This window comes from Emydura macquarii, unplaced genomic scaffold, assembly GCF_026122565.2.
Source record: "Emydura macquarii macquarii isolate MOO-44397 ecotype Brisbane River unplaced genomic scaffold, CSIRO-AGI_Emac_v2 contig_2422, whole genome shotgun sequence".
Taxonomy (NCBI): Eukaryota; Metazoa; Chordata; order Testudines; family Chelidae; genus Emydura; species Emydura macquarii.
In genome coordinates, this window is record NW_027132559.1 from 41542480 (window position 1) to 41554625 (window position 12146).

General features: G+C 41.3%; 1 protein-coding gene across 1 annotated transcript; it reads left to right on the forward strand.

Annotated features, from left to right (window-relative positions):
* The first annotated feature begins 1487 nt into the window (after positions 1 to 1487).
* MSRB2 (methionine sulfoxide reductase B2) lies at positions 1488 to 11847 on the forward strand. The gene is given in 4 exon segments (XM_067561856.1): positions 1488 to 1691; positions 4778 to 4890; positions 9942 to 10089; positions 11767 to 11847. Coding segments are annotated over 4 exon segments (546 nt in total).
* Positions 11848 to 12146: the final 299 nt, after the last annotated feature.

Sequence of the window (12146 nt, forward strand, 5' to 3'; positions counted from 1 at the left end):
AGAATTGATCTTTGTACCACTCCACAAGTGAAAGGTCTAGTGGCAGAAGTGCAGTTTCCCATCATTAGTTGTTGGGTGTGTCCCTCCAGGAATTACTCAACTCCTTTTAGTGCATAACCCTGGACCACAGCCACCTTTCTCAAGTGAGACGTAAGTATCTCATGGTCAACTGTGTCAAATACTGCAGGAGAGGTGCAAGAGGAAGAGAATGGATGTCTGGCCTGAATCCAGATTGTTCTGGGCATAGAATATTAACTTTAGTAAGATGAACTTTTAGTTGGCCTTTGGCTAACTTCTCTATGAGCTCACTCAGGAACTGAAGGCTTGATATTGGGCAGTGATTGGCTAGAACCAATGTATACAAGGTAGGTTTCATCAGTGTTGGTCAGACTATTGCATGTTTGAAGGAGGAAGGGAAGATTCCTTCCCTGAATAAGGTATTGGCTCTTTCCCTCTGGAGTGGCACTCGCTGCTCATGTATGTTTTTCACCAGCCAGAAGGGGCATGGGTTGGATGCATATATCTTGGGTCAAGACTCTTTTAGGGTGTCCAGTACCCAGTCCTAGTTGAGGTGTTAATGTACCGAACAGGTAGGCAGAATGTTGTCTCTCTTCATCAGGTGTAAGATGTCAGATAACTTGGGAGGCTTGGGTGGGTGATGATGGACAGGAAGGAATTATTTGAGAGCCCATGTGTTTATGATGGAGGCCTGGGTACAATGGTAATGATTCATGAAATCCTCGGCTCCTTGTCCTGTGGATGGAGCGCTGCAGTCCTTGTTGCCTGGAAGCTGGAGGAGCTCTGATCATTGTCTTTATGCGTTGATGATCTGTCCAAGGCAGTGGCTGGCTTGAGATATCTCAGCATCGGACCTGGTCTTTGGATTAGATATCAAGGTGTGACTAGCTGTGTGGTTGGACCAGAGATGACCTGTGAAAGTTCTAGGGAGGCAAATGAGGCAAAAGCTTTAGGGCTTTTGCATCTGATGCCTTATTGACATGAACGCTGACATCTCTTCTTCTGACATGGCTGGGATATTTCATCACCATTGCTGACAATGTATCAGTGAGTCCCTATATGGTCCCTTGATGGTCTGTAAATGAGCATAACACTTACGTTAGCTTTGGCTCTGATTTCTAAGGGTCAAACACAGCATGAATGTTCAGGGGTGAGGAAGGAGCAAAGACAGAGCAGAGACTAAGGGGCCCCTATGCTGACCGCAGCCTGGATGGAGGGCCAAGCTGGGGGCGTTCCAGGACAGAGGCTGTGTTACATAGCTCCAGTATCCTTAGCATAAATGATGTGTAGGGGCTGCAGTCACTGCTCCAGCCCATAGCATGGAGAGCAGGTGTGGAGTTTTGCACTGCAACAGCATGCCCTGCTCCTCTGCTAGGTGTGGCAATATTCAATTCCCAGCCCCATCTTCTTCCCCCTTATTACCCACTCAAGTATTCAGTTTGTTTGTGAGCTAAGTGAATTTCAGCCTGATGTTTAGGTGGGAAGTGGCCAACAGATGTGTTTCAAAATGGGAAAAGCACATTATATATTTTTTAAACATACACTTTTTTCTTTTTCCAATTAAATATGTGGGGTCTCTGACTAGATATGATGAAACAGCTGTCGCTACCGATTGGCAAAAGAAACTGACTCCAGAGTAGTTCTATGTCGCAAGAGAAAAAGGAACTGAACTGGTAAGCAAGAGATCTGATGCCTGTCAAGGAGGAGATGGTGCTGGAAATATACATCATTTTGCTCATGTTTCTGGGCTTAAGCCATCCTTCAGCTATTGGGAGTTGGGGAGAAATTTTCTTGGCGACTGCAAATCCCCATCTACTGCAGGATTTCTTTCCTCTGAAGCCTCTGATGCTGGCCTAGATGGGCCACTGGTCTGATCCAATGTGTCAGTTTCTGCGTGCTTGTAAGCTGGTGTGCAGACTCAGCCCTTTAGGGGTTGTTTGACTTCCAAAACCAGAACTCAAAACTAAAACAAATCAACTCAAATTACTGGGTAATAATTACTGGGGTCTGTCCAGCTCCAGCCAGCTGGGAGGAGAGAGAACGCACCTTTCCCCTATTGTAGCCTCCTTTGCACCAGCTTCTTCTTTCCTTTTAGAACCTCACCCACAACAGCCATGTACCTAATACCTAGTAACCCCTTACATGCCAGACCATATTCATACCTTGTCACCGTGCTATATTTTATTCTCTAATTGCAAGCAGCAAGGAAAGACGGGGTGACAATAGGCCTCTTCCACCCCCAGTACTTATCCCAGGCTTTATCTGTTTAAGTGAGTGGGCCAGGGCTTCTTCACTCTTTCCCTGCCACACAGAGGCCTCTCTTGGTTGATATTGACTGAGCCCCAAAGCAGCAGGTCTGGGAGCTAATACCCCGTTGATATTAATGGGGCAGTTCACACCTCTCAGAGCTATTGTTTCAGACTGTGTGAAGACTCAGGCAGACATGACTGCATCAATTACATTTATGTTACATTTTCAAGGCTCTCCTCAAGCAGGAGGGCTAGAAACCTACTTTAAAAAAAAATGAAAACTGAGATCTGATATAGTCACATGACTCCAGAAGCTGGGGCCTAAGCATGTCCTGTAGTGTCTGCCTTCATCCAGCACTGATCACAGGTCATTCTGAAAGGCTTTGCAAAAGTGTGTTTTGAGGAGGGATTTGAAAGAGGAGTGAGAGATTATTGGGATAAGACTGCAAGGAAAGAAAAATAAATGTGGATCAGTCACTTCTCTGAATAAAGGGAGAAGACTGGGACTTGATGCATGGAATTTTATGTTGGAAGAGTCTTACATGTAGAAAAGTTAGGATTACATTTAGAAAAGATTAATTAGAGCCTTCAGAGTAGCCATTGAAGATTACATCCTACCACAAACACTCATGGATGTTTTAATTTCTTTCATATTAAATCCCAGCAAGGTGACTGGATAATCCTTGTTCCTTAATTTTCTTTGTAAGATTATTATAAGAGCTATGGAGAAACAAATAGAATATACTCTCCTAGAGTGAGCCAAAGTGGTATTGCTAATGACAGCTATTCTACCTTTGACATATCTTCACCGGTTTATGGACAAGATCAAATAGCAATTCTGATTCTGGGTGCTGAAAAGGCATTCAGTAAAGTGAACTGAGAATGTGCATTACAACTGGGAAAAAAAGGCTGGCTTTAATATAATAATTAATACCCAGTTATATAATGCTTTTCATCAGTAGATCTCACGGTGTTTCATAAAGGAGGTTAGTATCTTTATCAGCATTTCCCAGATGGGGAAACTGAGGCACAAAGCAGGGAAGTGACTTGTCCAAGCCACCTAGTAGGAAGATAGAAGAGCTAGGGATAGAAACCAGGTCTTCTGAGTCTCTGGCCAGTGCTGTAATCACTAAGCAACACTACCATTGGCTTTGGAGCTAGGCAGCGCTGTTGTACCCAGGCATAGTTATTTCTATGTCTATGTAGAAGAGGTTCAGGGACGAACAACAAGAATGATTAAAGGCATGGAAAAGCATTCATATGAAGAAAATGTAAAGACTGGATCTGTTTTCCTTTGAAAGGAGACAAATAAAAGGGGGCATGATAAAAGTATGCACCATAATGTATGGTAGAGAGAAGATAGGCCAGGCATAGTATTCACCCTGTCCCATAATAGAAAAACAAAGGGACAGTCAGTGAAATTGAAAGGTGGCAGATTTAATGCTGAGAAAAGGAATTTGTTTTTACACTATTAGCCTGGGGAATTCATTGCCCTAGATATTATTGAGGCCAAGACCTTAGCAGGTTTCAAAAAGGGATTGGACCGTTATAGGGATGACAAATGTTGACACTGGACCCCTAGTGATCAGTGTGGATACCAGGGAGACATGGAACGCCCGATTTGCAGACCAATAAGGTTTAATGTGCAAGGTTTTCTATAAATATACTAGTTAAATACAAAGCCTAAAATTAACTACAATATAGCATACTCACTAAGCCTGGAGAGCTAAGCAGTCACTCAGAAGGCTGTATACAGGAACAGCTTTCTTCAAGGGCCCCGCCAGAGAGTCATTGGATCCTCTGGTCTGACCAGCAGCACCTTCTGCGGAATCAGGCATTGATGGAGCGTGCCCCTTTATCTAAGTCAGGGGTGGGGAACCTTTTTGCTGTCAAGGGCCTGATGGTGGCCCTGGCGGCGGGGGGGGGGGGATTCGGCGGCAGGGGCCGAATTCGGCGGCGGCACAGTTCCGTGGGGGGGCGGTGTCCGCTGCTGAAATCCTGCCGCCGTTTCCACCTTTTCGGCGGCGCAGTTTCACGGCGGTCGCGGGGTTCCGTGGGGCAGTAACAGTCTCCGAAGTCCCCCCGCCGCCGAAAATGGGCAAACGGCTGCAGGGTTTCGGCGGCGCGCACTTCCCGCCCCCACGGAATGCCGCCGCAAAGGCCAGAGCAAATGTTTTCGCAGGCCTTACGGAGCCCAACGCAGGCCGGATCAAATTATTTCATGGGCCGGATCCGACCCGCGGGCCGGACGTTCCCCACCCCTGATCTAAGTGGTGACTTTTTATACCTTTCTATACACAGCTTTCACCTAATTACCACTCTATTAATGATTACATATTCTATTACCTACATTGGGTTCTCACCCTTGACTACATTCCGTTCTCACCATAATAATTGGGGTCATCAAAACAACACCTGATGATAGGAGGGGGGTAACAAAATAAGCCCCTTGGCAGCGGAAAAGTGTACCCCCAGACGTTCAAGGATAACTTGCTGTTATCTATGTGCAGCTGCAAGCATACATGTCCTATTACATGCCATGGTATGCAGAAACTGAGACATCTGCAAGGTTACTTAGTGATCTTATTTGTCTCTGCCAACCAGAAGATGTCATGCTTCAGGGGTCAGAATAGTCAGGCAAGGAGCTTAAGCTACGCTAGGCCTCAAAACCATGGTCAAGCAACTCAAATTGCACTGGGCCTCCAACAACAAAATCTCCAGAGTTATAAAAATAAGGATTAAGACATACCCAGGAGTTTGGGAAGGAATATAAACCCTCATGTTCCATGGCATAAGCCAACCTCTAACTAATGGGAGTAAAGAAGAAACCCTCCTGGGGGTCAGGTTATTTCGTAACTGCCTATTGCAGGGTTTCTGCACCATCCTCTGAAGCAGCAGTTGCTTGCCACTTTTGGAGACAGAACACTGTACCAAATAGACCACTGGTTTGATCCAGCATGGTTGTTCCCACTTATCTCAAATGTTTATTGTCCACAGAGGCACTCACCAAGGATCTCCACTGTCTCTCCTGCTTTCAGATGAGCCATAGAGCTTTGACAGCTGCAGAATTACCAGGGGGACTAGAAGGGCTTGATCCTGAAAGTGATAGAAGAGAAGTAAGGAAAAGAGGTCACTAGACTGCTTAGCCCTGAGAAGTTACATGCTGGCCAGCTGAGGAATCATTCTCCAGACCCTACATCAGCCTTACTCTGCCCTAGAGCAGCAGTCTTGGTTTTTCATTAAAATTGCTGCTGTACACCTACTTTTATACAGTGTGGCTGGTTGCTGCCAACCCTTTGGGTTTGAGCACCATAATATCTGTCCCGCGGCCTCCCTCCTTTTCCCCCCAGCAGATCTGCAGAGGCACAGGTGCCTAGGGAATGTAGTGTGGGAACCTGTCTGCTATTCTCTGCCTGCCCTTGACATTATTGGCCTCTGAGGGCCAGATTTTCTAAGATAATTAAGTGGCTTTAAGAAGCATATAGGCATCGAGTGGGACTTTCAGAAGCACCCAATCAGGTCAGGTGCCTAACTCCTGCTAAGTAAATGGCAGTTGGAGCTTAATCTACTCGCATTAGGTGGGATTTTGAGTCTGGCCCTGAATGCCTGTGCTTTTCCTCTCTATACCCTCCTTATCCCCACTATACACTCTGCAAGATCATCAATATCTAAATTTGAGTCCATAGGGTGCCTAGGAATATTATATGTAGATCATTCTACTGTCAGTAACTCAGCTAGAAAAGATGGTTCCTCATATTTGGGAGCGAGCTAATAGCCTTCTATCATTCCAACTCAGAGTTAAATTGGGATAAGGCTAAAATCAGACCAATTTCTATGAATGTTTTAAAACATACATTTCAGACTAGAACTTCAGATGGGAAGCTGAGGAACTGTATACTAGGGCCGTGAAGTAAAAAAAGAAACAACTTAAAGTCTATAGTAAAAATGAACCTGGACCCAGCAATAAACAGTGAAAAAACTTGATAATTGGGAACTGACTAAATTTACCTTTGGGTGAGCGTGGAAATATATTTAATACAAATGAACTCTCTGCTTTAACTTTTGTATTCTTTTTAGATCATTGCCCATAAGTGTTTTTAAAATCAATGTTCAGACGCTAGTAAGATGTTGCAAAATTTTGTGGCGACAAGATAAAAAGCTTAAAATAGCCTAGAAAAGTGCTATCTTCCAGCAGATCAGGGAGATTTTAAATTCCCAAATTGCAAAAACAATTGCTTTTCCTTTACATTAGAGCATCATTTATGCTGAATGTTAAATAAAGACAGGCAAATGTTAAGATGCATCAGTATTGAAGAGAGTTGTGTCAGTTGTTTTCATCTGTGCTCAACTGGTAGTCTTATTGCAGTCAAAAAAACACACACAGACCTTGTAATACACTGTTGTAGAAAAGCAGGCTATTGCTGTCAGATAAATTAGGCTTTGACCCATTTCTATGGGGGGAGGGGGAAGCAGATTCTGGAACAACCTATCTTTTAAGATTGGAAATAAGAAAATTCATAGATTAAAGTGAACTGAGAGAAAATTTTTCCATACATCAATTATTTTAAGAAGGATCAACAATGCTAATAGAAAAACTAATATTTGAAAAGAGACTCATTCATCATAGTTATAGCTGAGCTGTACGCGCGCACACACACCCACACACAAAAGAACGTCACAGTAAAAATATCCTTACTTTTTAAAATGCAGAGGATTTTTAACCAAGGATAAACAAAAAGCTTCCTCAATATATATCGCTTATTACGCTCTGCTACCATATGCTCAGTAGAAAAGGTTCAAAATACATGGAACAAAGACTTCAACCTTTATAGACAGCGAATTATGGAGTTTTAATGAAACCTCAAACCTTCAATAACCATACAGCTGAGGCTTATACAGCAAAAAGCATTTTTAGAATTATCTGGACTCCCTCCAGGCTGGCTAAAGTAGGAATCAAAGCAAATTACATGTGTTGGAGATACAGTATGGTGAAGGCTAATCTAATGCATATGTTTTGGGAAAGTCCAGTTATCCATAAATTCTGCAATCACGTACTTCTAAAGATAAATATGATTTTGCACAGCAGTACTTTTGTGGCTACTAAAATGTTTCTATTAGGGGATCTAAGTGATATACCTACTAATAAACCACACAAGCAATTTCTGTTGAAAGCTAGTTTAATAGCTCAGAAGATTGATTCTTTGAAAATGAAAAACCTCTACAGTAAGGCTTAAACATTGTAAAACTGGTATAGAAGATTGGATGAACTAGCAAATTTAGGGACAGATCCAAAACCATTTGGGGGTTGTAGTGGAAAAACTTCCATTAACTTCACTGGGTTTCAGATAGGGCCCTTACATAGTATCATGCCATTTAAATGAACAGAAGGATAAATATAAGGAAATATGGTTGTTTCATGACAATTTATGATGAATATTTTGTCATAATGTTCATGTACTGTGTGTGGCAGGAGGTAGGGAGTTAGTGTATCAATATGTAGAGCTTATTCTTATGTTTTGGAAATAAAACTATTCAAACAGACAAAAAGAAGACGTAAAAGTAGATGAAGTTGTAGCCAGATGACTATATTGGCTCAGGTCATGCCTTAGGAAGCTGCGTATGACTCTTCCCCTGCCTACATGTGTTGGGACAAAGCTGTCCCAGATGCTGCAGAGAGCCTTGCATAGCTGGAGAGGGGCAGGACTGAGGAGCACACAAAGTCCCTTCACCAACCGTATGGGGAATCTGCAGGTTCTGTTAACTTTCCTGCAGTGAGCCTCTGTACCACTGTGGAATACACCCGTGAGGTGAAGGGGCATGTTTCCCTCAGCAGATGAGAGATGGAGGAGCCCCTGGAGACCTGGCTCAGCTGAAGCCTTGCAGCCCAGGTGCAAGGAGGGAATTGGGAGGCAGTGCAAATGCACAGGGGCTCTCTGTGTGATAGGTCCTGGCTTCTAGCAGACCCCTGAGATCCACGGATGTTGCAGGTCCAAATTCTTTGCTTCTTTTGCAAAGCTGTAGCTGAGCATTTTCAATGATGCTTTGTGCCTTTATGTTATAGACTGAGCAGTAGCCCTTAGAAAAGTGACCCTCCAGTCACCCTTTTGTTACAGTCTCTCATTTACTTGCAAAGATTATATGTGTAAATTGTAAATAACTGCGTAAATCATTTTATAAATTATGTGCGAGACTTACATTGCTACTTTTGACTTGAATTAAAGCTAACACTGGCCATTTTAGAAACATTAAATGTATCAGATATTGATCAATATGTCTTTCTGAAAGGCACAGAAATCAAATTTTTTTCACTGCTTTTATTCCCCCACCATAATGTGCATATTATCTTAATTAAATGTTTCACTTTAGAGCATTTGTGATACAAGACTCCCTTTTGCTACTCCTCAGTGGTGTCAGTGTCTCCGTCTACCACCAGGTGTCACTGTGAACATTGATTTTTGGGGAGCATTAAGAAAGCTGGGATAAAAGAATAAAAACCAGGGTGATCTTCAGGATTTGTTCTTCAGTATATTAAGGATAGTAGTGCAATCAGTCAGTCTTGATTTGTTGCAGTGATATACAAATCTCTTATCACTGGAAATGAACAATTCTGAATTATTGTCGTTATTAAATCCTACTTTATTTTTTAAAGGAGTGAACTTTTAGGTATCTTTGTCCTGAATTTTAAGTCTAAAACTATTATTTTGATCATAATTTATAATAGATTTTAAGATGAATGTGCAACTAGTCTATATTGGTAATCCCATATATTAACGGTATGTTCTTGCTTTTTAAATGTCTACCTGAAGAATTAAAACTGATATCAAAAGGCACCCTTATTAAGGCAAATAAACTGAAATTATTTCATTCTTGAATAACACATTTTCATGCCATGCTGTTCTGTGATTAATGTCAAATCTTCAGTTTTTGTATTGATTAGCTGTACTGATTTGCATTATCTTTGACTTAATTTTTCCTCCCAAGGGAGTTTTGAATTGTACCTTATGAGGAAAGGTTGGCTCAAGGATTCTCCCCTCCCCCGCAGCTCATCTCTTGTCTTTTTCAGCATATTTTTTCCTGTTCCTGTCTTACTCACAAGTAGTAATGGTCTCTGAAATGCCAATTGTCACCTCTTGGGGGCAGTAGATCATTGTATTCTAGAAAGCTCCACTGGACTTGTGCAGAATTGACCTGCCAGATTTTTTTTAGTTTCACCTTGTCATTTTTGCTGTTTCAAGCAGCAGTTGCTCTGATGCATGAACTTTGTCTGGCAGGTTAAACTAATGAGACTCCAAATTTACTGTAATATTCCATTTTGATTTTTTTTTAAATAATCTATTTGGAAGCTCAAGGTTTTGAACTGTGGCCTTTGGGGCTCTTCAGAAAGTGTCTAGTGTGTTCAGCTATTTGGAAAGACATTTTCAAACACTGTATAATGCTGCACCAGCACTGATGAGAGAGAAGCCTGTACTGTAGAAAGAACAAGAAATCCATTAGGTGAAAAAGTTCTGGAATAGTGATGGTGCAGTGAGAAAGATGATTACTAAGTCAAACACTATTTTAAAAAAAAGGGAGGGAGGGAGTGGAAGGGGAAGCCAATTTTCCTATAAAATCAACAAAAAAGTCTGATTAATGTCTATATTCTTAATTAATAACAAAATCTGCTGTCCTCAATAGTTCGGAGAAGAAATACAATTCTGGCACTGGATGGCCTTCGTTTTCTGAAGCTTTTGGTGTATGTGGTACAGATTAAAGCAATACCAGTATCCTAAAACGTCCAGATAACTCATTGGGATCAACCAGCATCGAAGTCATTTGTAAGCAGGTATGTTTATGATGAAAGTGATACAGAAGGACTTGTATGATGTGTTCTTCTTTCCTCATCTTTCTATAACTGTGTGCATAGTTTGCCATGCAACAATATCTAGAGATTGATAGATTCCAAAGCCAGACGGGACCACTGTGATCATGTAGTCTGACCTCCTGCATAACACAGGCCATGCAACTTCACCAACATTAATTCCTAGAGAATATCTTTTAGAACATCCAATCTTGAATTTAAAAATTATCAGTGGTGAAGAATCCACTACAAACCTTAGTAAATTGTTCCAATGGTTAATTACCCTTACTGTCAAAAATGTACACTTTCTTTATAGTCTGAATTGTCTAGCTTCAACGACTAGCCACTGGATTGTGTTATACCTTTCTCTGCTAGATTGCAGAGCCCATTATTAAACATTTGTTCCCCATAAAGATACTTACAAACTATAATCAAGTCATTCCTTAACTGTCTCTTTGTTAAGCTAAATAAATTGAGCTTTTTGAATCTTTCACTCTAAGGAATGTTTTCTAACCCTTTAATCATTCTTGTGGCTCTTCTTTGAACCCTCTTCAATGTATCAACCTCCTTCTTGAATTGTGGACACCAGAACTGGACAAAGTATTCTAGCAGTGATTGCACCAGTGCCAAATACAGAGGTAAAATAACTTCTCTACTCCTACTTCACATTTATGCATCCCAGGATCACATTAGTTCTCTTGGCCAAAGCATTACATTGGGAGCTGATGTTTAGCTGATTATGCAACTCAACCTCAATGGGTAAAATTTTCAAAACATCTAAGTGACTTAGGAGTCTAAGCCCCATTGAAGGTAAATGGGACTTAACCTTATAAGTCACATAGGTGCTTTTGAAAATGTTACTTGGTGTGTGAATTTATATAAAATCTTTGCAGATGTTTTGTTTGCATCCATGCAGTTAGTGAATGTCTGTCCAGATGTATCAGTGAGTGTTGTGATACCACTGAGAAGTTTCATTTCTCATCCCTTGGGATTCAGATATGTGAGTCAAGATCAAAGCAGTATCAGCTATAAAAATCCACTTTTGGTTGAGGGAACAATCTGACTGATAAGGTGAGCATCCTTTTAAGAACACTCAACGGTTGGAATTTAGGAATAAAATCTATTATTTCTCTAGTGAATTGGTGTATATGACCAACTGTTATGAATGTCTTGCATGTTGAGGGCACACTTTGTCTGACCCGATGCCTCACAGTGTACCAGAGGTGTGAAGAGAGGATGGACAAAGTATTGCCATAGAAGTTAGCAAGAACTTTGTGTGCATCAGACCTGCAGAACCAAGCCGTATTTTGCCTGGAGCAGGACCAGGTGTTACACTGAGTACATCTTGCATATTACTGCTAACCTGGAAAGACTGGAATCCTCTTAGATAGCTCATAACCTCACATTCCTTTGGATGTCATTACAACTTGCGTACTGACCATTTTTGCTGTTAGCTTTGTGCTGATCCCAAACCTTGTGCTATGAGTGTAGAAAATCCTTTCTCAAAGAAACATCTGAGTGGTCTGTAGGGTTTCTTTTTCCCCTTGAGTTGTCACTCTTAACTAAGTTGTGGAATAGCACTGCAGAACATGGATTGCTGCTGTCTGTTATTCAATGTTGAAGACATCTGTGTTCTCTTAACTGATTGTTTTTCTGTTGCAGTGTGATGCCCATCTTGGTCACATGTTTGATGACGGTCCCAGACCTTCTGGACAGAGGTTCTGTATCAATAGCGTTTATTAACTTTTAAACCAAACTTAGGCTCGTAAGAAAAGGATCCTTAAGTACTGTTGTGAAAGATACAAATTTTAGTATCAAACACGAATTCACTACCAGATCCTTTGTGTTGCTGCAGTTTTCTTTATCAAAATGTTAATATTTAGGTGTCAAAAATGTTGGTAAAAATATTTTTATTCTGATTTCTAGCCTAAGGCATTAGTTTTGATTATGTTTCTATGAACTAGTTAATGCAAAATGTTGATGAAATTGAACATTGATGCATTCCTTTGTCTTGTAAATGTTTAAATAAAACACTCAGAATG